Below are 27,241 nucleotides of genomic sequence, written 5' to 3' on the forward strand. Positions count from 1 at the left end.
ATGAAAATTTTAGTTTTGGTTTTTTTTTTCAACTAGTTTTGAAACATTTTGATTCGAACTTTCGTGCAATTTTTTTTTACTTCCTCAGACTCATTTTCATTTTTCTCTTCCGAGTCATTTATAAGGGAGTGCACTTTTTTCACTTATTTTTTTGAAACTATTTTGTGTTCTGCAGCATTCGAAACTGGCAAAGTGTCTTCGAGATTATCACAAACATTTTTTTGTGGATTTGTTCACCATAAATATTTTCTTTTTGACCATTGGTTTCTGATTTGGTGGATTGAGCATAAAGTATCTTGTTCGTTGATCTTTGTTGGAGTATTTTGGTATTGAGGAGATTTTCTAAAACCTATATAATGACAATTATGCTTGTCCGGTCATACCCGACATGCTTGTGTCCGGTGACACCCGACATTCACCTTGAAATCAATTAGCCATTGTCTGGGGAGATATTTGAAATGCACGGTATTTGTACACGTTTTTATTCTCACTACTCATTATTGCTTGCACTATGCCTAGGAGACCATCTGAACACCTACCAATCAAGAGAAGGGAGGCCTCAAAGTTTATTCTATCCATATGTGTCAATTACAAAAAATCACAATTTAAGGTTTATTTCCTAAATGGCTGAAAATATCAAGGTTAACTAAAGATATGTTTGGGCTTGTATAGAATCAGTTCGTTTGGCCATTCAGAGGAGGGGGTAACATGATAAATCCAAGAAAACGATGAATGTTCGATGATACCCGCTCTCCGGTGCTATTCGACTTTCCCCTATACAATTACAATATACATATATGATTGCTTGAAAACCGATGTCCCTACTGAGGAACAAATACTGAGAAAGGGTTGTACAAACAACCTGTTGGAGATGTTTTTTCATAGAAAGAGCGACTTAAATCCAATTCCTGTTCATAATGTTCTCCGAATTTCTTTATGCTATCAATTTAAAATTATTTATGAATTTCCAATCTTCATTTGGTCGTGAGCCCTTTATAGTTGTTTAGCCTTTACTTCTACAGAAGTGTTTTTATAGTGTTAATGAATAATGATTCCTGTAATGATAATTTAGAAAATGTCTGAATTATTTTTGCAATTGTGATTTGCCATATATACCTACATACTTTGTTGTGTCTGAAATAATTACATTTTTTCATAATTATAACCTTGTTGATGTTGACACTTTCTCCTTTTTTTCTCTTTGTACAATATTTTTCTGTAGTAGCAAGTTTTTTTTATATTCCGTCACAGATTATTTTGTGCAGAACCTTTTTATATTTGATGTTTGTTTCACGTTTCCTGCTCCTCCAATTTTGTATTTCTCCCATCGCTCTGGGATTTTGTTTGCATTTATTGTTTATGCATTTATTTCGCCTACCCATATTATATTCTCATTTGCTACTATGTTTAGAACGTTCACTATTATGTGGGTTCAGACTTTCAGGGACTTTTTTGATAAATCATTTAGGATCCTTTTGATAAAGTATAGATTTTAGTTTTTCCGGAAATAATCAAAGATAGAATATTCAAGTTGTTAGCATGGCATGCTTCAGGTTAAAATGATCATCTGTTTCCAAATGAACGAGTTGAAGATATTTCTTCAGGGTGTACCTAATACTTCTAATGTCACTGAGTATGTGCTATACTCAAGATAAGGTACCTATGTACTTCTTTATCTTCGCATTAATTGCTATTCTTTCAACAAAACCGGAATGTTTTCTGATTAATCAATATCCAGTAAATGAGGGATTTATTGACCTTGACAAATATAAGTGTTATTATATCACAGTAATCATAGATGAAATTTAGAAAAGCCATAAACTACCAACAATTCATCCTTTTGTTCAAGAAAGAATAGCAGAGATCGGATAAACCATAATTGAATCTTTTTAGTCGAAAAACATTATTCAACCTTGTGGTGGATCCAGTCATGCATTATGCACTAGAAGTACCATTATTACCTGTAATTACACTTCTTGGAGAATATATTTTGCACGATATACATTTTATATTGAACTATCGCTTTGCGCGGAGTAGCGCATCGGAGGTTCAGTTTCCCGGAAAAAGAAGAAATGTACATGTGAAAACTGGTTTTTGGAATTAATTGACTTTTTGGTATCGTCGAATTCTTCACATTTCATTTGTGTCTTTCGTGAATAATTTCAAGATTTGAACGAAATCGTCAAAGTAACACTTGTGCATTGGTCTATTGATTTGAAATGGATGAGAGTTTTCCGCTTGAAACAACCAATCCTGAAATAAGTGCTTCATTATTTTCCAAACTCTGTTTCTTGTAAGTATCCAATATTCACATAATTGGGTTAGTTGTGTTTATTTATTTACTTTGAAAGGAAAAAACAACTTTGGACAAATCTGAATAACCTATTCATTTCTCACGGAGATCACTGGTTTTAAATAGGAGATATATTTGTGTCCAAGAATTGCCTGTTTGCTTTCGCGATAACAACAAAAGATATGCGAAAAAATATTTTTTTCTGTTTAACATTTCATCTCTGCTGACAGGTTTAATCAAATACCTACCACTCTTTATGAAATTACTTTTTTTCCCCAAGAAAGTGTTAGTACTTTTCACCCGAAGACTTCAATGCAATGTTATCTTATCACATACAGGGTGTCTGTAAACAAATAAACAAATGCGAAGGACTTAGGAAAATGATTCCTCCATGAAAATAAGCAGGGGTAGTTCCTATAAATAAGGAGATGTTACTCACACGATTTTTTTAGATCTCATAACTTTATTATTAGGGGTTGAAAATAAAAACCCCTTATGATTTTCCTTCAAAAATTGTTTTCGTAGGATAGATTTTCGAAAAATAAAATTCTCACCATTCAAATCTGGAGAAAAAAATCTCTTGGGAAATTTCGATACAGTCGATACTTTTCTCAGAATAAATGGAAGCTTACAAGCAGTTCTGATCAGTTTTCATTCCATCTCATCGTTTGAGTGTTCCACAGACTGAAATATCCTAAGATATTGTCTGTCTATAGCAAAAATAAATTAAAAAGGGGTCGAAAAAAATTGTGTGAGTAATATCTACTTAGTGCTTCATATTATATGTACAGTTTTATGACTCAGTGTTTTTTAGAACCCGTAAAAAAAATTAAAAACTGTCAACTCGTCATCGCCTTCCAAAGGCTATATCTTGGAAGGGAGATCGATTTCGAAAAAATTTTATAGAAACTACCCCTGCTTATTTTCATAGAGGAATCATCTCCTTATTACTCCTTCGCATTTGTTTACAGACACCCTGTATACACATAAGTAAAGGTAGATATTTTGATTTAGGAATATTTCGTTATAAAAATGTCATATTTTCCTTAGGTATATCAAATTATACAATTATTGAATTTGCATTGTAATTCACACACCTATTTCTTGAAGTATGCGAATTTTCTGGTGTTGGAATTATACTTTTTTCTGCCATGGACGCAAGTGCCGTTGATTTACTTGGTCGCAAATTTCCAAATCAGTTGTTATTTCAGCACTACCCAAACCCAACGTCCTACACACCTTAGCAGCTATTTCTGTTTTGTGTGCTACCGATTCATTAACATACCCTTTAGCTATTACTGTTAATGTATCCCAACCGCTTACTTTCTTTAGTGCCATCAAGTCTCCCCTCAATTAAAAGTGTATTATCTTCAAAATAAACTACCTTTATATGAGTCTTACTCGATATAGGTGGCAATAATTTTTGTGACGCTACTTTCGTCGATTCTACAAACTCGGAATCAAACATTTTTAACATTAACAGGTCGATTCACAAAGATGACCTATTCGACGTTTATGGAAAACTTTTGACAATGAAAGTGTTATATTCACCAGAAATTCATAAAAGGGTTTATTCTTTCCTTCAAATCAATTTTTTCTAGGTGGACTTCAGAGTGTATCATAAAATGCAATAAAAAAGAGATTAAACTGAAAGAAATATATCGATGTGCCGAATCTCATAGTTCTAGTATAAATGGAAATTATCTGGAAGAGAAATGGAAGGAGGAAACCAAAATTTGCTGCAAAAGGAGTTCAAAACCGAGCTTACTCAAGATATTAATGAAAGTTTTCTACACTGAGTATTGCCCATTAGCTATAACAGCTTTTTTCAATTACGTTGTCATCAAGTAAGTCGAATATTTCTCGGTGTTTCTATTAGCCTATTGGAATACATAGATGCTGAGCTGTTCGAAAGAACGAATGAACAGTTTTTTTCTGAAAATCCTGAAAATTGGGTCTGAAAATTTATGAATAACATTTTGGTGCATATAATTGAGAGTGAGACTAAGCAACGGTTTGGAATCGCTATTACTCGAGAAGGGTGCACCTGGAAAAAAAAGATGTTTTTTGTGAAGAATTCCTAGCGTTCTTTTCTCGAATAGCCCTGACCATTTCAGAGATATAGACGAAAAACCAAAATTTGTGATCGATAGGTATACATGATGTTTAATTGGTAAATGAACATACAGTAACCTGAGCTAGAGCTACCCTAGGCGAGTCCAAAAAACCCATATATGACAGGTCTAATCAATTCCATAACCGAGATACAGGGTGCTTCATGTATTCACCTAAAACTTGAATTTCTCATAACATTTGAACCAACCAGTATAGTCGGTTGATATTTGGAATATATGATTCACTTGCACAGGTCGATAGATTCACATTTAAATTTACAAAAAATTCCAGGTCCGTAATTGAAAAATATGGGACATCTTCTAAGCTGGGATTCAACACCCTGTATATCAAAATTTTTGGATTTCATGGAGATTTTTGAAAACAGCAGAAAATTTTCAATGAGATTCAGCAGATTTCGTTGTCCCGCACGTCAGTTTGCTCAAAGAGAACTCCAGGGAAAGCGAAGTGAGAAATGTTTTCTTTGCCTATTCTGGTTACAATCTGAGTACGTACCACAAGCTCACGACAAGCGCACGACTCGACAGTAATCGCGTTTTCCCCTTTTTTCCCTACCTTATCTAGTCGAGTAGGTGGAAATTTGTACCACAGATCATCGTTTTCCACTGTATGAACATCTTGTTAACACAAAAACTGTCGGGTGTAAGTAGATTGCCGACAACACCTTATCGAATCCGTCATCGATAAGTTGTCGAAAGCTTGTCGATCGATCGTGGTACCACTGCAGTTCTGTTTTTGAAGTAAGATTTAAGTGAGCAAGACACTCAGTTCGCACTCTGATCACAACACCAAGACGGCTTTACTTAGATTTCCTCCAAAATCATCTTCCTGTATTACTCGAAGGTACGGACATTGCAGGAATGCATTTTCAGCATGATGAAGCTCCACCGCATTTCAGAGTAATGGTCAGACATTTTTTGGATCAGAACATTTCAAATATGTGGATAGGTAGAGGTAGACCGGCATGCCTGGCCCGCTAGATCACCAGATTTCAATCCGGTTGATTATTTTATTTGGGGTTATTTAAAAAGTTCAGTGTACTCATCTGAAATAGGGAATGAGGAGATTCTCATGAAACGTATCGAAGACGCCTGCAATGAATTACGCAATAATCCAGACATGATAAAAAAAGTATAAGACATATCTTGAAGAGGGCAAGAATGTATATTGCGCAAAACGGTGGTACTTTCGAGCACCTTATTTAATTTACGTAAAGTTTTTATTGTTTCTTTATTTATTTATTCATCCTTGTTGTCTTCGAATAAATTTTTCTTAATCAATCATGTTTTTCCGGTAATAACTTGAAATGATTCCTCAGTATTCTGAGGAATCATCAATTTTATGAAATACGAATGTGCAATAAGTGGGACAAAAAAGCCAATTTGATCACAATGTACGATTTTTCCGAAGATTAGAGGAATTCCAATATTCAATTTGATCTTTCCCTGGAGTTTCCTTTGACCAAAATGACGTGCGGGACAATGAAATCTACTGAATCTCATTGAAAATTTTCTGCTTTTTTCAAATCTCTCAATCAAATTCCAAAATTTTAATTTACAGGGTGTTGAATTCCAGCTTGGAAGAAGTCCCATATTTTTCAAATACGGACCTGGAATTCTATAAAAATTTAAATGTTAATCTATCGACCTGTGTAAGTGAATCATATATTCCAAATATCAACCCACTATATACCGGTTGGTTCAAAAGTTATGAGAAATTCAAATTTTAGGTGAATACATGAAGCACCCTGTATCTCGGTTATGAAATTGATTAGACCTATCTAATATGGGTTTTTTGGACTCACCTAAGGTAGCCCTAGCTCAGGTTACCGTATGTTCATTTACCAATGAAACACCCTGTATAGTGTTCGTAATATCTTATGAAAAACTTATACCAAAATCCAGCTTGTTGAAAATTAATGTAAACTCAGCACTTTTTTTGGACTATTTTGACTGGACTATGATAGTAAATTGGCCACCAGAGCTTCCATGAAAAAGCTTAGAAGTAGTTTTCTTATTTCTTCGAATCCCTTGTTATAACGAAAGTTGTATTCTATTCGGTATACATTGAATTAATTCACAGATTTTTCATTACAAACAAAATATTTTTCAGGGGATTGCAACCTCTTATGTTATCAAATTTAATTCGATTATTCATCAACAAAAATTATACGGCGATGGAAATATTATTTTATGGAGGAGGATTGTCGCTTTTGTTATTATGTTCATCATTTTTACTACATCATACAGTACGTGGTAGCAACCTATTAGCCATTAAAATCAGAATAGCAGTTTCTTCCCTGATCTATAGAAAAGTGAGATTATATAGAAAAATCGAATAAGTGTGCCCCCTAACATTATTTCGAAAAAATGTTGCAGATATTGAGATTGAACCAAGAGTCATTATGGACCACATCTTCTGGACAGGTGATAAATTTACTGTCCAACGATGTAGGAAGGTTTGAAACAGCTATACAGGCTTTTCACTTTCTCTGGATGACTCCGATCCAGTTGGCAGTGATCATATTTGTCATTTGGAATCTTTTCGGTTTAGGTGCTCTACTTGGTATCAGCTGTTTGTTAATAATAATGATTCCACTTCAAGGTAAATTTTCACTATTTGTATTTCTTGCATTCTAGAGTTCAAATATGGTTTTCGATCAAATTTATCTTATATTATTTTTCCAGGTTTGCTAGGTTACCTCACTGGAGTCTACAGAGGAAAGGCAGCGGAAAAAACTGACCTCAGGGTGAAACTCATGAACGAAATATTCTCCGGAATGGAGTTCATCAAAATGTACACTTGGGAAATAGCTTTTGAAAAACTCGTACAGAATATTCGATTGGAAGAGCTGCGTTTCATTAGGAAGACTTCCTTTATAAGAGGAATACTTGCCTGTATGATGTTTGTTACAGAAAGGTTAGGTCTTTGTGTCACCGTCGTGTGCTACTCCTTGCTTGGATTTCCAGTTTCCACAGATGTGGTCTTCTCAGTCTCAATTTGTTTCCGTATTTTGCAATATTCTCTTGGGACAATGCTGCCAGCAGCTATTACAATTGGATCGGAGGTTTTAGTCTCTACCAGACGACTCGAAGAATTTCTCCTGCTGAAAGAAATCGATTCTTCGAAAACCAAAGCAGAAAATATAGCAAAAGGTGAAGTACTCTTGAAAAGTGTCAGTGCGCTTTGGGAGGAGAAGAAAACAGCTCTGGATGATGTTTCTATCTCGATTTCTCCAGGTGAGGTTTGGATCTTAGTCATAACAAATGTTCAGTCTGTTTCATCGGAGAGTTAGTGGATGCATGTGATAGGTATAGACTGGAATGTATAATAAGTTACATTTTCTCTAGTGGTTACTCAAAACAGTAAGGTATCTAATAAAAATTTGACCTGATGGCATTGTTTGAAGGGCCCACAACAACTGTCGTGATATTTTTAGGACTGGTGATAAACTGCCTGACTTATTCTGGTCTCACAAAGAAACCAAATACAGTTTTATTGAAGGAGCAAGCAGTTATACACAAGGCCCACTAGGGTCCATTGTTTTAGCACCAAACTTAGTAGTACTGCTGTACCTGAAGGGCACAAATATCATAGTGACAGCCAATCTAATCATTGTACCTACTCTTACTTTCTAATTTTGTGAACCTTCTGTTTCCAAAGCCCTCTCCTGCGATTCTATAAGCATTTCAAAAGATACTGTATGAACTACTTCAAGTAGAAATTGGAGGCTGGAGAGCATACCCTTATCGGTTGTCGCCTTTGCGACGTTCGTAGGGTGTTTCACACGACCATGAAAGGATCGAGCTCGAGGTGGTGCATCATGAATATCCCCTCAATTCACCCACAAATAAAGAAAAAAATTGATTGCGGATTCTTCATCAATGAGTCCATCTTATCGATTGAATTCATTTTCCACTCAAAATTACAAACATTTGGTCAAAATGATAATGTTCTGGTGTAGGATCACGCAGGAAAAAACTATCTATTGATTTTTTTGTCTTTTGTTCTCATTATCTATGTTTATTTCATGATAAAACGGACAAGCTTTTGAAAGATATTATTGTAATTTATTAGTTTTAATAGTTTTGTACCCTTACATGTATTACTACTTTGAGTACAAAAGGGATTAAGGAATACCGCTATATTAACTTCACTGATTCTATATTATGCTGCCTCAACACTCCGAAAATGTCTCCCTTACATAGATTATACAATATTTTAACGGCGATGCATTCTCTAGGTTGCCTATGTGGCATTGTTGGCCCAGTAGGTTCTGGTAAATCTTCTTTGCTCAAACTTCTACTCGGAGAACTACCGATTTCGAAAGGAAGTGTGAAAATAAAAGGAACAGTGTCATATACTTCACAAAAACCTTGGTTATTTTCCGGTACCATTCGGAGGAATATAATTTTCGATCAAGAAATGGACGAGACCCGCTACAGAAGGGTGGTCGAAGCATGTAGTCTTACTGAAGACTTTGAACAGCTTCAATATGGTGACCAGACTATTGTTGGAAGTAGAGGAGTAGCTCTAAGCGGTGGTCAAAGAGCTCGTATAAATTTGGCTAGGGCTGTGTACAGAGAAGCCGATATCTACCTTCTGGATGATATTTTATCCGCTCTTGATACAAAAGTAGGAAAATATATATTCGAGGAGTGCGTTTTGAAATTTTTGGAAGGAAAAACTAGAGTGCTGGTAACACATCAGTTGCATTATTTGATGAACGTGGAACACATTGTTATTTTGGAAAAGGTCTGTAAAAGAAACGTGAAATTTCTATAAAGGCTAATGAGGTATCATTCACAGGGATATGTTGAAGAACAAGGCACGTTTACTGATATATTTAAAACAAAATTGGAAACATACTTCAAAGAAGATGTTGTTCGAAAAAATTCATACGTCGAAGAAAATGTAAGCGTTTATTTTATTCGTTCAATTTAATTCAACTAGTATTTCTCTAGGAAGGGTTGGCTATGGAAAGAAAGAATTTGACAGAAGAAGAAAATGTTTCTAAAGTGGAAGATATAGTCAATCTGAAAGGTTCGATGATTTGGAAATACATAAGTTTTTCAGGTCATATGACCAATGTTGCTATCTTCCTAGTCCTTCTATTATTATCTCAGCTGTCAATGAATTTGTCCGATTATTGGTTAACATTATGGTGAGTATCGTATTTTTCGAACATATGGGAATTTTTTCGTTCGATTTCAACTTTGATTGATGATTAGTAACGAAGTTTGTGATAAATTCATCGTCAGGAAGGCTATGGAACTTTGAAGGTAGATGTTCTGCTTCGGAGGGTTATGCTTGGCTAGTTCCATCATAATTTCAACATTAAAGATAAATGACGAATGACGAATGACGAATGACGATTTGAGTTATACAAGTTTTTTCATTGTTATGTACATACATCCAACAGATCGGAATTTTGATTTGCGACAAAAAAAAAAAACTGGAAAATAACTGGAACGTATTCTGGAACTGACGAATTCAAGAAAAATTTTACTTTTCAGGTCCGAGGAAGAATATATTCGACTCTCTGCTTCCCATCAGTATCCAAAGCACTCTGTCAACGGAATAAGGAGCAATATTTCGAACATGGGGAACAGAAAAAGCCCTAGTTTTCTCTACTCCACCAAAGATTCAACATTCAGTCAATGGACTGACACGGTATTCGTAGACGATGATTCCTTTATTTTACTGAAAACATCAGCCGTGAGAACTCTTTATATTATCATAATCCTACTGGCAATAATATTTATGTTGCTAAGATCAACTTTATTCTTTCATTTATGTATCAAAGCATCTCAGAAGTTGCACGACAAAATGTTCTCGAGTTTATTGAACGCCCCTTTAATGTTACTTCAAAATACTTCACCTGGCAACATACTAAATAGGTTCTCCAAAGACATGGGAGCGGCGGACGAGCTATTTCCAAAGGCTCTTCTAAATGTTTTAGCGGTATGTACCTGTTTATGATTGTTTTAACTGAGAGATATATATTTTTTTATTAGTATACCAGTTATTCTTTCCTTCAATAAATTTTTTTTGCAGTCGATACCGATCCTACTCGGTTCTATGTTCCTCATTGTGATCTCTAATAGTTTGATGTTGATTTTGATAATCCCACTGGTTTTAATGATGCTGAAAATAAGGAAATGGTTCCTCATAACAGTGAAAACTCTCAGAAGAATTGAAACAGCTAGTAAGTTAACGAAGAATTAAGCGATTCTAACTGTACAAACACAATGATAGGCACGAGCGTATCCACGGTGGAGGGAGGGTACTGGGGGTAATTATCAGGAAAAAGTTTTCCTCACTAAATCTTTGAAACCGGATGAAAATACTTCAAACAATTTACAAAAAAATAATGGAAGATTTTTGGTCTTGCGGAAAGTTAGCGTCCAAAACTTGCCACTACCCTTCCCAGACACAATATCTGGATGCGCTATACAGGGTGGCAATTTGATCTTTCAATTGATGTAAATCTCACCCCCTATTGCCTATTAAGAATTAAGGGGTGATAGCGCCTACACCTAGGGTTGAGGAGATTTCAGCTTACAATTTTGCTCAAAATATGTCCCCCTTCGAATAAAAACTAACCTGTTCCGGCATTTTCTCTGAAAACATCTTTGTCGCGACATAATTGGCCTGGCAGGTTTTTAAATTGTCACCCTGTATACTGCCGGACAGTAGCGCGATCTCCGTTTAGACATAATATACAAACCTATCTTCTATAATAATACTCAAAAGGCTTGATGGGCGGTTTCTCAATGGAGAAGCCTTGACGCTTGAGGCCACTGTTATTTTGAAAATCTCTAATCGATATTGAATAATATGCTTGAAGGAAAGGTCTTACCTTTCATTTGTCATGTGGAAACCGCAAAAGTGGCATAAAATACCACTCTTGTTGTCCTTTGAGAATTCAAAGTAGAAAGACTCACATTGAATATTGAACATCCCGTATTTTCAACAATATTTTCATTTAGTCGAGCTCGAGCTATTAGGTAGGTAACATTATAAAAGGTATACTGCTTCCTTTCTGTTTCCTAAATGAAGAGATGTATCACCGCGCCTCTGCTGACATTAATTATTTTTGCAGTGAAATCTCCTGTATTTTCATACGTGACATCGACTTTCGATGGAGTTACCACCATACGGGCTACCAAGTGTGAAGAACTCTTAATACCACAATTCGATCGTCACCAGGTGAATTAATATTTATTCTTCCATGAGAATTTTTTTAAGTCCAAATTTGCAGGATGTACATACCGCTTGTTCTTACTTGGCTATTTCTTGCACTTCAGCATTTGGTTTATGGTTGGACCTATTGTGTGTTTCATTTGTGAGCTGTGTGATACTGTTATTCGTCATTCTAGATAGATGTAAGTATATTTATTATTATGCTGAAACAAAGTAAGGTAGACGAGTTTTTTATATTTCGACTTGTTGAAGTATTCTTAAGGCATCAATGTCGATGTTCTTCCAGATACTTATATAAGTGGCAGTTTCATTGGATTAGCCATCTTTCATTCCATGACAACAGTTGGATTATTCCAGTTTTGTATCAGAACTCTTTCTGAGACTGTGAATTATCTCACGAATATCGAACGGATTTTGGATTACACCAACATGGAGAAGGAAGAAGATACAAAGTCCAACGGTACAGTAATGCGAACTGTTTGAGGATAATATTGACAGGTGGTAACCCTGTTACAGTGACAAATTCGAAATTGAAAGAACCAGCTCTATTCTAATTGATTTTTCTTTAAGATCATTTTCCTCCTCGTTTATGGCCAAATAGTGGAGAGATCGAGTTCCGGAATTTGAACTTCCGATATTCTGAGGAAGGGAAACTGGTTCTGCAGAATATGAACCTGAAAATACTTGGTTCTGAGAAGGTGAGAGCTGAAATTGTGACATTGGTACATGGAATTACTTGTCGGTTTCAGGTTGGCATCGTGGGTAGAACAGGAGCTGGGAAGTCGTCTATAATAACCGTTTTATTCAGGTTGGCACAGATAGAAGGCAAAATATTTATAGATGGTGTTGATATAGAGGATATAGCACTTAAGAAATTAAGACGGGAGATAGCTGTAATACCTCAAGAGCCTGTCCTTTTCTCAGCTTCAGTGAGATTTAATATCGATCCATATTTCGAGTTTCCAGACGAAAGAATTTGGAAAATTCTGGGCGAGGTGAGATCTATGAAGAACATATATAAATTTGTGTATAAAGGGTCTTCAAAAATCATTGCACCATCGTAGTGGGCGACAAAATATCGTCATTCAATTTTTATGGTTTCGCAACAAAGCTTTTACGCTGATTTTTATCGCAGAACACACCCCTTGAAGTCAAGGGGTGTGTTCTGCGATAGTCACCATAAAGTAAGTACCTTATGGTGACTATCCATGCCCGGAGTGTGGAAGGACCTGTAGGTCACGGTTGGGTCTCTTCAGTAACAGCAGGGCACACAGTCGCAAGTAGCCCTAAGAAATTACAAGTTTGATCGCACCGATAGTTTCAATTTTGAGTCTTTCTGTAGATTTATTCTCGGTAACGGGATACAGCAATGAATGAATGAATGAGTTGATAATTCTTGAATCTTGAAATTTCCATCGAATCAATAAATTTAGCTACCTCAGTGAGAGCTTTACTATAATGAGAAGATATATTTTCGCAGGTTGGACTCCAGAAGGTTATACCATCATTGGATTTTCCTCTTACCGAGGGAGGAAATAATTTGAGCACAGGACAACGGCAATTATTGTGCCTGGTGAGAGCAATGTTGAGAGACAACAAAATCCTGATTTTGGATGAAGCTACAGCGAACGTGGATACAAGGTACAATTTGTAAAAAACAAATTAAATCAATATTCACACCTCAATTTTAGGACTGATGAAGTAATTCAGGAAATTATAAAAAAGAAATTCCATTCCGCAACTGTGATAACAGTGGCGCACAGGTTGAATTCTGTTATGAATTCAGATAGAATTCTTGTGATGAGAGATGGAGTTGCGGTAGAGTTTGATCATCCTCTCGTTTTGTTGCAGAAGGAAAAAGGATATTTCAAGAATCTACTTGAAGGGTCAGGTTCTGAATTTGCAGAATCATCGGATAAATTGACTTGGAAAAGCTAACAATAAAAAACAAATTTTCAAGAAGCCAACATTGTTTCATATGTACCATGTACCTGCCAGAACACCTGAAAAGCCAGTTTCATAATCAATTTTGAGTCCTTTGATTTAAAAGCTACTTTTTCAGCCTAAAAATCAAAAGCATTTCATAATTGATTAAGAATCTTACTGTAGGAACAAAAATATTATCTAGAAGAAAATTTTCACTTTCTTAATCCAATGAAGACTCTCACACGTACCCACGTACTTTCAATATAGTTACTGAAAGCAGGATAAAAAAATCAAGTTACCGATATGACACAAAAGTTGATCGTTACTTTTTACGAAAATTACCAAAGTTTTGAAACCAATATTTCATGTATCTAAAAATTTCGGGCCTTTAAGTAGTGATCTGACTTTTGGCCAACAACAAAACTTTTTCTCAACGGTACATTTCGGTACAAAATGGGTACACATGTTTCTGCTTGTTTCGGAAACCAAAATCTAAAACCTTCCTTATTTTCAGACACTAAAACTATCATTACAAAATCTCATTATTTCGAAAACATGTCTCCAGCCCCCCCTTATTTGAAAGCCTCCTAAGATCCCTTAATCTCAGGGTACGAAACCTTTTCTATACGGTGCATTTTGGTACAAAACTAGTACAACACTTTGAAAAAGAAATAATTTGTAATTTCAAATAAGGCAGATGAGCATGTCTGTATCCAAACTGAAAACCACATTTTCAGCATTTTCATCATGAAAACCATGTTTATTTTGACCTCAAGAATCAACTGTTGAAATATACGTATATATACAAGTCAAAGACTTACCCTGTACAAGTTTATAAAAAAAAAGGAAGATGAATAGAATAAAAATATATAAAATATGTATCCATTTGGTATTGGACGACGAAAAATATAAGAAGTCAGTGATTAAGGTCTCTATTTTATGAATTCCATAAACAACTGTGGTAACTTCAATTCTGAGTGTGACCGGTTTCGTCTGTACTTTGCTGACGTCATCAGACTACAATTGCTAAAATCAAACATTAGACTTCAAAACGCTCCCAAGAACAATGAAGATGTAGATTATTGATTCAATGGGGTATATAGTGTATCTATATATATATATCAACTCATCAGCCAAAACGAAGACATCAGGCATTGAAACGATTTTTGGAATTATTAAAATGTCGACGCTCTTTCGCGAAATAACCGTATTATCAAGTGTAGTCAACTGTTACCTTCTTATCATTCAAATTAGGCAATTTAGAGCAACCTCAATAATTAGCACAATTATGGTTCTAACGTTTCAAGTTCTAGCAAGGAAATAGTTATTTGTCCCTCCAAAATATGGAAGAAAGTGTAAAACTCAAGAAAGATAGTCCAATAAATCGTGCTTCTCTATTTTCTCGTCTTAGTTATCTGTAAGTTTCATGAGATAGATTAGGATTAATTTTGAGAATGAACCTGCAGGGTCGGGTACGAAGAATTAATTGTAGAAATTGCTCAAATTCTAAAATGATTTGATTATTACAACTAATTGTAGTGTTTAATAAAAATATAATTCGATGAAGATAGTTTAACGCCGAACCCGGAAGGCTATGAAAGTAAACAAAATGAAACGGTCTGTCAAATATTTTCGATGGAAAATCGAAAAAAAAAGTCCTTTCTGGAAATCTGGGGTCGTTTTGGAGGAAAATTGTTTTCCCTCATTTAATGACCATAACATATGAAAGAAAATAAAACGAAGCAGAACAAATTCAAACGCACATTCAAAACTAATAATAAATTTGTGCTGCGAATTTGCATGTTGGGGTTTTTGACAATGAAGTTTCTCCATAAAATATTTTCGGACCTTTGCAGATTCCGGCCATACCGGAAACACATGCAGAGGTTCATTTGATGAGAATCATAACGATGAATCCGTATGATATGTATGATAATACCTATACGAGAGTTTTGGTTGACACATCTGTGGATCTTTTCAAGAGAGCTGCATTCGGTGAAAGTACCCAATTTCTTCGAATTTCACAGATATTTTTATTTTTTGGTGAAATAAACTTGAAGTGAAACTGAATGCTAGCTAGCGCCCAACTTAGTTTCAAGAGTGGGGTTCTTTGAATTTTTGCTATATTTATGGTACCTACGTAATGGTCATAATGAGAAAACCGGAAGACGTGGGTGACATCTTGTGGTCGAAAAAGATTCATCAAATAAACGAAAAACTATACATATTACGGAATTCATTTCATTTGATTAAACCGTTTTTGAGATAAAATTAAAAATATAATTTTTTTATGGTTTTTCAACAGCCTTATCTCTCTTAAACCGAGTCGATTCGGAAAAAATGATAAAGGAAAAAGTGTTTCTTTTGACTTCAAGAATCTGTTGTTAAAATATTTGTATTATTCAAAGACTCCTGTATAGTTAGGTCGTAATCAAATTAAACTTCGCGCAAGATCATTAGCAGCAATGAATTCATTATCGACAATTTCACAACCTTATTCAAATGGTTCCATATTGGTGAAAGCTTTTGGCGATAATGAAAAACAATTACATAGATACAGATATATTTTCACCTCCAAAAGAGGGTTCTGCTTCAATTTCTTATCAAAAGGATCATTTTGTTATTTGTCTAGATGGATACTGGAAAGTACTGCTGATATCAAAGATGGAACTCTCCAGGTTGAAGACATTTGTAAGTGCCCAAATGATTTTCTTTCTAAGATTAACGGAGCCCTTATGAAGAAAACATGGGCGGACGAAATGAAGACAGCTAACAAGCATTCATCAAAGCCGAGCCTCTTGAGGGTTACTTTGAAAGCATATCGTTATGAAATCATTAAATTTGTCTTCATAAATCTCATGACCTTTGTAGTTATCAGGTAAGTTCCTCAATAATTATCCTAGTTTTGTTCTTAAAAATAGCTGGTATGAACTACCATAAAGTCATCCCTCGATTCTTCTTAATACGAGCTGTTTTTCAGAGGCTTACAACCAATCATTTTATCGAAACTGATACAGCTATTCATGGAGAAAAATTACAAAATGAGTGAAATCCTTCTTTACGCTGGAGCAACATGTGTTTCAAGTTTCAGTTATTCCCTTTTATTTCATTATGTCAATTGCGGCCATGTTCTTCTGGCGCATAAAATTCGAGTGGGTATTTCGTCTTTAATCTACAAAAAAGTGAGTTGTTTGCTTATATACAAACTAACGATTCAAATGGAAACTCATTTATTTAAGATTTTATGCTTGAGTCAGAGTTCCTTCCAGGAAACTTCGCCAGGACAAATTTTGAACATACTTTCGAATGACATTCGTAAAATTGATGGATTGCTCTCATATCATTTTTTATGGATACTTCCACTACAAATTTTAGTGATTCTTTCGGTGTTATGGCTACAGTTTGGGATGCAAATTTTGACAGGAATGTTGGGAACCATAATCATCTTGATACCGATTGAAGGTAACTGATTTTCAATTATGATTTTTGAATTATTGAAAAAAAAATTCATAGCAAATGATCATACATTCTCATCATCTCGAACCCTTTATAAATTATTATCACATTATTTCGAAATACTTATATATCATACAATTTCAAGATTGAAGCCTACTGCGATGTAACAGTTATTTTTGTAAAAATTGGAAAAAAGGGACAGGGAGACACTGAACATCAGGTCAGCTAATTGTCTTTTTCCAGAATTTTTATTGGTCCACACTTACGTGTATGTCAACAGAAAAGAGACAGGTATTGGCCTGACGATCATTTCTCTCTTTCTATAAAGTCCATATCTCCATATCTATGCAAACGCCCATAAGATGTATACAAAAAATTTTTGCGATAAACTCATAAATACTGGCGTTTTCTATGTAACTCAGTGTACGTACGTAGTAAGAATTTGTTAGATTTTCGGGGAATGTGGTAGCTTAAAGTAGAGAGATATGTATATAAATTCAAATACGTTTCTTCTTTGTGCAAATTTGAATAATATATATTTCAGTTTATATGGCTAGACTGACAGGCAAAAACTGCAAATTAGCAGTTGATAAAACTGACGTACGCATGAGGATATTGAACGAAATATATTTCGGCATGGAAGTTATCAAAATGTTCACTTGGGAGGATCCATTCAGAGAAAATCTACATAAAGCTAGAAAAGAGGAACTGAAATACATCAAGAAATCCTCCTATATAAGTGGGTTCATGGGCAGCTTTAAGTTTCTAACCGAGAAATTTGTATTGTTTGCCACTGTTTTGCTGTATTCCTTCCATGGATTTCCTATCCTGGCGAACATGGTGTTCACTTTAGGTTTCTGCTTCAAAATGCTTCAGTACTCTTTCGCAATAATGCTCCCAAAAGCACTGACAACAGCCACAGAACTACTGGTATCAATTCACCGATTGGAGGAGTTTTTATTGATGGAGGAGAAAGTAGAAATGCAAAGGGAAATAGAACATGAAGGGTTAGTTGGAGAGATACGTTTAGAGAAAGTAACAGCATCGTATGGCAATGATGCAATGATGATTTCTTGTCCTTCAGTCGACATCAGTCAAGGTTCGTTAAAAACCATAAAGCTGCAGTTTCAGCAGTAGATTTCCACTTCTCTCCTTTCAGGTCAACTTTGTGCTGTTATTGGATCAGTAGGATCAGGAAAATCATCGTTTCTCAAGTTAATCTTAGGAGAACTACCAAAAGTACACGGAACTATATCAGTGAACGGCGTGACCTCATTTTCATCACAGAAACCTTGGTTATTTTTATCTAACATTCGGAAAAATATAGTTTTCGATCAAGAGATGGACGAGAGTCGATATAGGGAAGTCATACGAGTGTGTGGTCTCACTGAAGACCTCGAGCAATTTCCCAATGGCGACATGACGATCGTTGGAAGTAAGGGTGTATCTTTGAGTGGGGGACAAAGGGCAAGAATAAACTTGGCCAGGGCAGTTTATAAAAAATCTGATATATATTTACTTGATGACGTTTTATCAGCTCTAGATGTCAGGGTTGGAAAGTTCGTATTCGAGGAATGCATACTTAAGTTTCTGGCAGGAAAGACTAGAATTTACGTAACTCATCAATTGCAATATTTGAGAGACGCAGATCTGATACTTATTTTTAATGAGGTTGGTGTGAGTTAATGTGTGTTCTTTTTTGCAGTACAAAGATTTTCGTTATATGTTTAGGTACAATATATGAAAAAATTGTGTAAAAGAGCTTCCAAATTGATTCGCTCCAAAGTATTCCATTATGTTTTCACATTGTTTCGATTCCAGACAATTGACAACACTGTCGACATTCCAATCGCCATTTTATGTGTACAAATGACATAAACGCCTTTAAACATACTCAAAAATAAAATACAAGACCATTCACGACAAGGCTTGTTGACAGGAACAAACAACACTGAGACAAAATGGCGTTTGAATTAGTTGTCAATGGTGTTGTACTTTTGCGTTTTAAAAGCGATACAACATAATTAAATACAAACAAACATATCAAAGTACATTTTGTATCTAATCATCAATAGAGCTGGGCTTTGAACGCATCTATAAAATTCACTCCTTTATATTAAAAGGGTTTTTTCAATTCACAGGGAACTCTAAATGCCCAAGGGGGTTTTGAAGAATTATCCAATGGGGAAGCAAATTTCTTACAGATATTTCCTTCTGCTCAAGATTCAACAGCAGATAATGATCACAATGAAACATCTCCACAAAGGAGGAATTCTTTTGACATATCGAAAAGTTCAACTTTACCAGTGAAAAGTTCCTTATCAGTTCTGAACAAAGGCATGGATGAGAAACAAAAATTGGAGAATAAAACGAAAAATCGTAGATCAGTGTTTTGGGCATACGTTGCATCGTCGGGGAATATGGTCGGTGTTGCCTTAGTCATATCATTTTGCCTATTTGGACAGTTCTTTACGGTAATTTCTGAATATTGGTTAACATTTTGGTGAGTAAACAAGAAAATCATGGACTAAAAATTTTTTCTGGTGTATAAATTGCTATATATGCAGCTTTCGACATATAGAAGGCAAATCAGAACTCTCCCCAAAGAGCATCTTGTAATTTTAGTGTTTTGGAACACATTTTCAATCCTTCTCACGAAAATGATGTATTTTTTATGAAATATCGTTAAAACGACATATTTTGAAATAACCATTTCAACCGTTTCCCAGAAAAAAAAATCATTTGATGTACTTAAAAATGAAAAATAAGAATGGGTATTTAAAATTCAAAGTGTTTCGTTTCTATTGCACAAGTTGACAACATCGACTGAAATATGTGTTGATAATAAAGGACACCAAACACACTATCTTGATGAGTTAGGCAAAGATGGCTGTCTATGAAGTCGGCGACGAACGAGGACGGTCGTAAAATTTCATGGGATTTTTATGGCCAGTTGCTGTTGAGGCTCGCCAGTGAGTACGCGCCTTATGATGGCTGTAAGCTGTAATCAACAGCTGTTATTTTATAAAAAAGCCATTGTTCTTTATATTTTCTAGTAGGCGCAGTTGCCAAATCGTAAACTAGAAACGAAACGATTTAAAATTTAAAACCTCATATTTGAAGAATGATTCTGAATAGTTTCCGCAGTGCATTTGAAAAATTCATGAGTGCAACTCATAATTATTCAGTTTAAACTTGCATATGCTGTGATAACCCAAATTGAGGAGAATTCCCCATTACAGTTATATGCACGTTCGGGGTTTTAGAGCACGTAGGCATGCAAAAATAGCAATATTCTGTTAATATTGGGTGAGGAAACTATTCTCAGGCTCACAATCCTGAAATCTCAAAATTCATTGAATATATTTTTATTGTTGTTGTGCGCTAAGTTTGAAAATAGAATTCAATCGAAAATTTTTTTCGACGAAATAAATTGATTATTGTTTTGTGCTCCTTGAATGATTTTAGGAAATTGAAGATTTATGTTGGTTACAAGAATGTGTGTGTAAGGAAGTTTTAATTTTTTCGATAGATTTATTTGTAAATTGTATACTTGAGTTTCATTTGAGATGATTTCCCAGAAAAAATATAACATCAAAGACCTGTCCTTCGCGCGACGGGCCGAATATACATTTTGCCTTTAAGAGGGGTTTTCATTTTGTGTATTAAAATCTAAAAATAATCACCTCTTGTCCAGTGGAAAGCCGCTCTTCCATTGATCAAGATACGGGGTGCATTATTACACTATCCCACCGCTGTCACCAGTGTAATAATGCACACCGTACAGAAAATTGAAAGCCCTCTTGAAGGCAAAATGTGGATTAGGCCCTTTTCCACCTCTCGTGGGTGGATCTCCAATTATTCCACGTTCTAACGTTGAATTTCCTGCAATTAATTGAATTAGCCGGTTAAATCTCAAGAGAGTACTAATTGTGGATGAACTGCCCAGCTTACTCTCCAGAAATGAATTGTATCGATCCTTTTTGGGCAGATTTGTCTAGACAACTGTCCACCCTAGAACAATCCGGAACAGCTTTCTTACGCTTTGTTGGATATTTGGACCAATTTGCCCCAAAATTCCATAAATTATCTCATCGAAAGTATGCCCGAAGAGAGAAATCACTATGAAAATTTGAAATTTATCTTATTTAAGTCATTAATGAGGAATTCTCCTCAATTTGGGTAATCAAGTTCAAACTGGATAATAATGAGTTTCATTCATGATTTTTCCAAATGCACCGCGGAAAATATTCAAAATCATTCCTCAAATATGGGGTTTTAAAATTTAAATTGCTTGATTTCACGTTTACGATTTGGCAGCAGCGCCTACTAAACAATGAAAAGAACAATGTCCGATCAGCTTGTTTATAAAATAACAGCTGTTGATTTACAGGCGCGTACTTACTGGCCAGCCTCAACTGCAACCGGCCATAAAAATCCCATAAAATTTTACGACCTTCTTCGTTCGTCGCAGACTTCATAGACGGGCATCTTTGTCTATCTCATCAAGATAACGTATTTGTTGTCCTTTATTATCAAGGCATATTTCAGTCGATGTTGCCAACTTGTGCAGATATTTCAAATACATTATTTTCGTCAGAAGGAGTATTCCCTCTTTTCCCTTTTGAACCCTTTTGGATATTCTTCAATTTTTCAGGTCAGAACAAGAAGTGTTGAGAAAGAATGTGGAGATAAAATTAACAAATGAAACAACTCGATTGCATACTCCGCATTCCTTCGAGAAGTTTCTGAATCAAGGAATGTTCAGTGAATGGGTTGAACATGTTTCGTTGGGCAACAGGGAACATATAGTATTGGAGATTTCGAAGCTAAGGTTAATTTATTCTTTGTTATTTGCGATATTGTCGATGATGGTTATTGCGAGATCATGTCTATTGACAATATTATGTATGAAGTCTGCACGAAATGTACATGAAAAAATCGTTCGTACATTCTTCACAGTACCTCTCGGATTTTTCCATACGAATCCTGTCGGGTACACTGTCAATATATTCTCGAGAGATATCGCTAACGTTGATTGGCAGCTTCCGATGTCGTTGTTGAGCACCATTGGGGTAAGTACTTCTGGATAGAGAAATTTGACTAGGATTTCTTCTCGTCTCAGATCAACTGCAACATGTTCAATAAGTGCTGTGTAAATCGTTTCAAGCCCATTTGAATTATTCTCTTCTAGCTGATACCTACGATTATTGGTTCCCTCAGTTTGATTTTCATCACTAATCCCTATATGATTGCCCTGTTATTACCGATGATTTGGACAGCTATGACGATAAGAAAATGGTACATCAATTCTTTCTTAACGTTTAGGCGAATGGAAGCAAAAGGTGAGTGAGAAAATGAATCCAATCCTATGCCACATTTTGAGCTCCCTGGTACAATATTCCCTTGAATGCTTAAGTCAAAGCAATCGAATTATCATTGATGATCTCTGATATTACTACGTAGGAGAGCCCCAGAGGGAAATTTGGGAGCGTGTATGGCTACGTCATCACCCTCTAGCTCTAAAATAAGAATGTGAAAAATTGCTTCAGACAAAAGTTGTATAGAATTTTATTATCTACAACTTTCAAAAACGATTAGAGGTACAGGAAGGGAAATATTTAAAAAAAATGCATTGTTATCATCTTCAAACTGTCAGATTAAGAAAATAATAATCATAGAACCTTTCTTCTTTCTACCATCTAATCTTCAAAATCCACTAGGTTTCCACGACGCTCGAGTAAATCCCGATTTAGAATCGTGGGCTCCTCAACTACTAGGTGCGGTGCGGATAATAAGACCTGTCGGATAATAAGGCCTTACTAACAGAAATTTAATTAATAATGTTCGCTTGGGTTCTAAATCACTGGTATCAGTAGTATCAGAGTGGTATTGAATGTGGAAAGTGATATCATGAGGAGTGCCTTGGTTTGTCAACGAATGATGCACTTGATTTGTAGTTTCCTGAAGACTGTTGTGTTGAATAAAGACATTTAAAATTATTTGTGGGAATTAAAAATAATTTATGCATAATAATTAAATATTGGTCTCAGTTACCAAACATTATTTATGTATGTGAAAGTCGTATAGGCCTAGTTATCCTAATGTAGTAAAATAAAGTCTACTGACAAGGTTTTTGAAAATATTCAACTTTGTTTCACTTTACAGTAGAAGTTGCCATTTTTTTTTTATTTTAGAGTATTTGATGTTTAATTGACAATAAAATTTGGTGATTGAGTTTCATAGTTTTCGATTAATTCAAAATCATCCTTAGCTAGGCCATATTACCCACACCTACTATATTCATTTATATCGTTTAGACTACTGTAGAGCAATCCAGTGATTTCATAAACTGTCTGCAACTTCCTTAAGATTCCTGGTTACAGCTAGTTTTATCGTCATTTGCTTCAAATTCTACTAAAAGAACTGAGGTCGATTAGCCTTACCATACAATCTAATGAAAGGGTGTAAACCGAATATCTGGGTTGACCCTGAATGGTTACTCTTGAAGAATTTTCTTCACCACAATCCTGACACCAGTGTAGTTCAACCCAGGCCCTGATTTTCAGAGAAATCCCCAGTCTTCTCGTATGTGAGCTCTACAATTGACGGAATCAATACAATCAGAGCTACCAAGAGTGAAAATTGTCTTATCGAACAATTCAACGAATATCAGGTAAGTATTACATTTTCAGTCAGTATCATAATGACACAGCTTACGATATTTTTGCAGGACATTCATACGTCTGCATCATTTCTGGCATATATTTGCTCTAGCGCTTTCGGACTGTGGTCAGATATGGTGTGTGTTTTCTTTGTATGCTGCCTGCTGGTGGCTTTCATCATCATGGACAAATGTAAGTTGGAACTGTTCATGTGTTCTAACGCAAAGAGACGGATTTTCTTGACTTACAGTCTTCACTACTTAAAATTTGTTTCAGATATCTATATCAGTGGAAGTTTTATTGGTCTAGCAATATACCAATCGATAGGGATTGTGGGTTTATTCCAATTTGGAATGAGATCATATTCCGAAGTTTTACATAATTTGACTAGCGTTGAAAGAATTCTAGAGTACGATAAATTGGACAAAGAAGTGGAAACCGTTGAAAGTAATGGTGACAGCCTCCTCATATTACCTTACCATCAATTCGCACTACTTACAGATCATGAAATTTCGAGTAAGTGGCCCAAAGACGGGAGAATCAAAATTGAGAACTTATATTTGAGCTACAACAAGGATGAAGGCCCTGTTTTGCAGGATTTGAACCTCGACATCTTGCCATGTGAAAAGGTAATAAATATGAGTTTTACGACAAGGAAAATCACTCAACTCTTTAATCTGTTATAGATTGGTATTTCAGGAAGGACCGGTGCAGGCAAATCTTCCATAATATCAGCCCTATTTCGCTTGACGCCATTCGAAGGAACTATACTCATAGATGGGGTGGATACCAAAACAATTCCATTGCGAAAATTGAGAGAAAAGATTTCTATCATACCGCAAGAGCCTATACTTTTTTCTGCTTCTATCAGATATAATATGGATCCGCTCAATAAGCATACAGATGTAGAGATTTGGCGGGCTTTAGAGGCAGTAAGTAATAATTATTTATTGCCTGTGGGACGTTTTGTGGCATGATTTCGAAATCCCAACATTCAAATTTTCAGCACAGAATTTCGATTAGTTGACAAAGACATCTCTGGAATATGATTATTGCTATCGATGAGTATTTTCATTTCAAATTTAATTGCTGATATCAAACTCGTAATTTAAAAGTATAATTCGTAGTCGTAAAGCTCTCTGCCATAAAAAAGAAATCATATCATAAGATTTTCGACACTGTATTGAAAAGTCAAATATACAAATGCAATCTACGACCGGTTTTTCTGGATACTCACAGGCCCGGATCTAGGGGGGGGCAAGCGGGGCGCTTGCCCCGGGCGCCAGCTCAAGGGGGCGCCAAAATCAACCAGAGGTTAAAATTTTTTTACTTTTGATGTTCTCGGAAAAAATTAATTTCCTAGTTCTAAAATGGAAAGTGTAGAATGGAAACATGATATATCATCACTATGCCTAAAATCAATGAGGGATCAATTAACTGCATATAATTCAGTCATCTACGAATGACCGCCACACTTGGGTGAAATAGGTTGAAAGATCTGATATGTTCACACTGCGTCGCAAGCAGTAATTTCTTTGCCTGCCGACTCATCGCCTTCTCATCTGGAAGTAAGGGCCAAAATTTCCGATTTTCTATAGACAATAACTTGAAAACTAATCCTTTCAGCATAATTCTGGTTTCATATTCGTAATCTATGCCTTAGTAAAAACACCAATTTTGGTGGAAATCGGTAAGATTGAAATTTTTTCAAATTTTCCATAGATGTACCGAGTTTTTCACCATAATATGAGCCCCCCTTCAACTTTGTTACTAAGAGAGGTACACAAAAATGTCTTATACAAAAGTTTCACGAAATTGAGTGTTGTAAAATTTTGTCACAAAATGAAATATATACAGAGTTGGCGATTTTTTGAAAAATATTTTTGGTCTCCGATCAAAACCGACTTCATTCTGTACACTAATTCGAGGGCGTAGAACACGAATATGCAAACAGATATTAAAAAAAAAAATCATTTTTCAAGTTATGGTCGATGGAAAATCGGAAATTTTGGACCTTCGCGGAAAAATTCATAAAATCTGAACTGTTCGTGATAGATGAATGAAGTGTGGATTTTTATATTTGCAAAGAACCAATTCAGCACCAAAAAAACAGCATATGACTAGTGCCTTTTTTCTAGCTGCTACAGCTCCTCGAAGTTGACCAATATTTCCGAAATTTTGCACTAAAAGTGATTTATTTCTCAAAATACAGATCCTCCAAAAATCTAATTGCATATTCGTGATCTTCGACCTTGAATTAATATGTAAAATGATCCGGGTCGACATATATAGCTAAAAAAATAAATTTTTGTTCGGAATAATTTCGTTCATGAAGCGCGGGTAAAAACGATAGACGAGGGCGGGTTGCAAACGACATTCTTGTAAATACAAACTTTTTTATTTTTCGAACGATGGTAACCCGAGTCATTTTTTTTACTAATTCGAGGTCGTAGATTACGAATATGCAATTTTTGGGAGTATTTTGGGAAAAGAATAACTTTTAAAGGAATAATGAGAAAAAATATCTTCTGATGGAACAATGGGAAAAAAATAAGAGTGATTTTTTTCCCAAAGTACTCATCTTAGGAAAAATCGAATTGCATAATCTATACGACCTCGAACTAGTGAAAAAAATAACTCGGGTTGAAAGCGATGACGAATATGCAATTAGATTTTTCCTACGAACCTTAGAAGGGGGGGGGGGGGGCGCCATCATGAATTTTTGCCCCGGTCAGAAAAAATCGTAGATCCGGGCCTGGATACTCAAAATTTTATGTGACCCTAATTTTTTTTGTAGGTTGAGCTGAAGGAAACCATACCATCTTTGGACTATGAGGTAACTCAAGGAGGCAATAATTTCAGTGTAGGCCAAAAACAACTCATATGCTTGGCGAGAGCTCTACTGAAGAAAAACAAAATTGTAATATTAGATGAAGCAACTGCCAATGTGGATTCTAGGTAACCGTAGGTATATAAGTGCCTCGAACTTGATGACTTATTGTTTTTTTTTAGGACTGACGAATTGATTCAGAAGGCAATAAGAATAAAATTCAAGAATTGCACAGTATTAACTGTGGCCCACCGTTTAACGTCAATTATGGATTCCGACAGAATCTTGGTCATGGAAGCTGGGCGAGTCATAGAATTCGATCGGCCAAAAGTTCTTCTTCAGAATCCGGATGGCAGGTTTTACAAACTGGCGACAGAAATGAATTCGAGCTTAGCAGAATCTAAAGTAGACGTCAGTCAAGAAAATGATCAGCCAAGAATATGAGGACTTCATGATCCATTGTTGATAGAACTGTAGATTGAAAATGTTCCTCTTTTACAATGAATGCGTTGAATATAAAATTCAAAACTGTATGTCACTTTGTCCACATTTAGTCTATACATAGGTAGTTTCATACAATAATTGAGAACTATTGTCTATTTTCCCTCCCAACCTATCTAGAAGTCAGATTTCATTGTGTTTCATAATAAGAAAACATCAATGACGAAGCATTTAGTCCAAAGCACATATTTTAATTTCTCACCTAAAGGTAACCGGATTAATTTTGCCTCA

At 35.4% G+C, this 27,241-nt stretch overlaps 2 protein-coding genes across 2 annotated transcripts; both read left to right on the top strand.

The window, feature by feature from the left end:
• The first annotated feature begins 1,993 nt into the window (after positions 1 to 1,993).
• Positions 1,994 to 13,584, top strand: LOC123310871 (ATP-binding cassette sub-family C member 4-like). The gene is made up of 18 exons (XM_044894556.1): positions 1,994 to 2,293; positions 3,895 to 4,140; positions 6,539 to 6,740; positions 6,805 to 7,030; positions 7,114 to 7,665; positions 8,670 to 9,181; positions 9,236 to 9,340; positions 9,391 to 9,590; positions 9,943 to 10,390; positions 10,484 to 10,634; positions 11,532 to 11,638; positions 11,691 to 11,814; positions 11,919 to 12,092; positions 12,203 to 12,330; positions 12,382 to 12,627; positions 12,697 to 12,790; positions 13,099 to 13,273; positions 13,324 to 13,584. The coding sequence occupies exons 1-18, from the start codon at positions 2,220 to 2,222 to the stop codon at positions 13,568 to 13,570; spliced, it is 4,011 nt and encodes a 1,336-aa protein (XP_044750491.1). The 5' UTR covers positions 1,994 to 2,219; the 3' UTR covers positions 13,571 to 13,584.
• A 1,268-nt stretch (positions 13,585 to 14,852) lies between these two features.
• On the top strand, positions 14,853 to 27,042 carry LOC123311781 (ATP-binding cassette sub-family C member 4-like). The gene is made up of 16 exons (XM_044895872.1): positions 14,853 to 14,975; positions 16,191 to 16,436; positions 16,539 to 16,740; positions 16,798 to 17,020; positions 17,559 to 18,113; positions 18,174 to 18,685; positions 19,156 to 19,517; positions 21,672 to 22,089; positions 22,209 to 22,359; positions 23,584 to 23,690; positions 23,748 to 23,871; positions 23,956 to 24,126; positions 24,181 to 24,308; positions 24,366 to 24,611; positions 26,477 to 26,637; positions 26,692 to 27,042. The coding sequence occupies exons 1-16, from the start codon at positions 14,902 to 14,904 to the stop codon at positions 26,951 to 26,953; spliced, it is 3,942 nt and encodes a 1,313-aa protein (XP_044751807.1). The 5' UTR covers positions 14,853 to 14,901; the 3' UTR covers positions 26,954 to 27,042.
• Positions 27,043 to 27,241: the final 199 nt, after the last annotated feature.

This window comes from Coccinella septempunctata, chromosome 4, assembly GCF_907165205.1.
Source record: "Coccinella septempunctata chromosome 4, icCocSept1.1, whole genome shotgun sequence".
Lineage (NCBI taxonomy): Eukaryota > Metazoa > Arthropoda > Insecta > Coleoptera > Coccinellidae > Coccinella > Coccinella septempunctata.

Bases quoted from the DNA above. Each gene is read 5' to 3' on its own strand.
- LOC123311781 (XM_044895872.1), top strand. From the start codon at position 14,902: ATGGAAGAAAGTGTAAAACTCAAGAAAGATAGTCCAATAAATCGTGCT. The intron at 16,741-16,797 runs GTGAGTTGTTTG...CATTTATTTAAG, and splicing joins CGTCTTTAATCTACAAAAAA to ATTTTATGCTTGAGTCAGAG. The intron at 22,360-23,583 runs GTGAGTGAGAAA...CCTGATTTTCAG, and splicing joins TAGGCGAATGGAAGCAAAAG to AGAAATCCCCAGTCTTCTCG.
- LOC123310871 (XM_044894556.1), top strand. From the start codon at position 2,220: ATGGATGAGAGTTTTCCGCTTGAAACAACCAATCCTGAAATAAGTGCT. The intron at 11,815-11,918 runs GTAAGTATATTT...ATGTTCTTCCAG, and splicing joins ATTCGTCATTCTAGATAGAT to ATACTTATATAAGTGGCAGT. The intron at 12,093-12,202 runs GTACAGTAATGC...TTTTTCTTTAAG, and splicing joins AGAAGATACAAAGTCCAACG to ATCATTTTCCTCCTCGTTTA.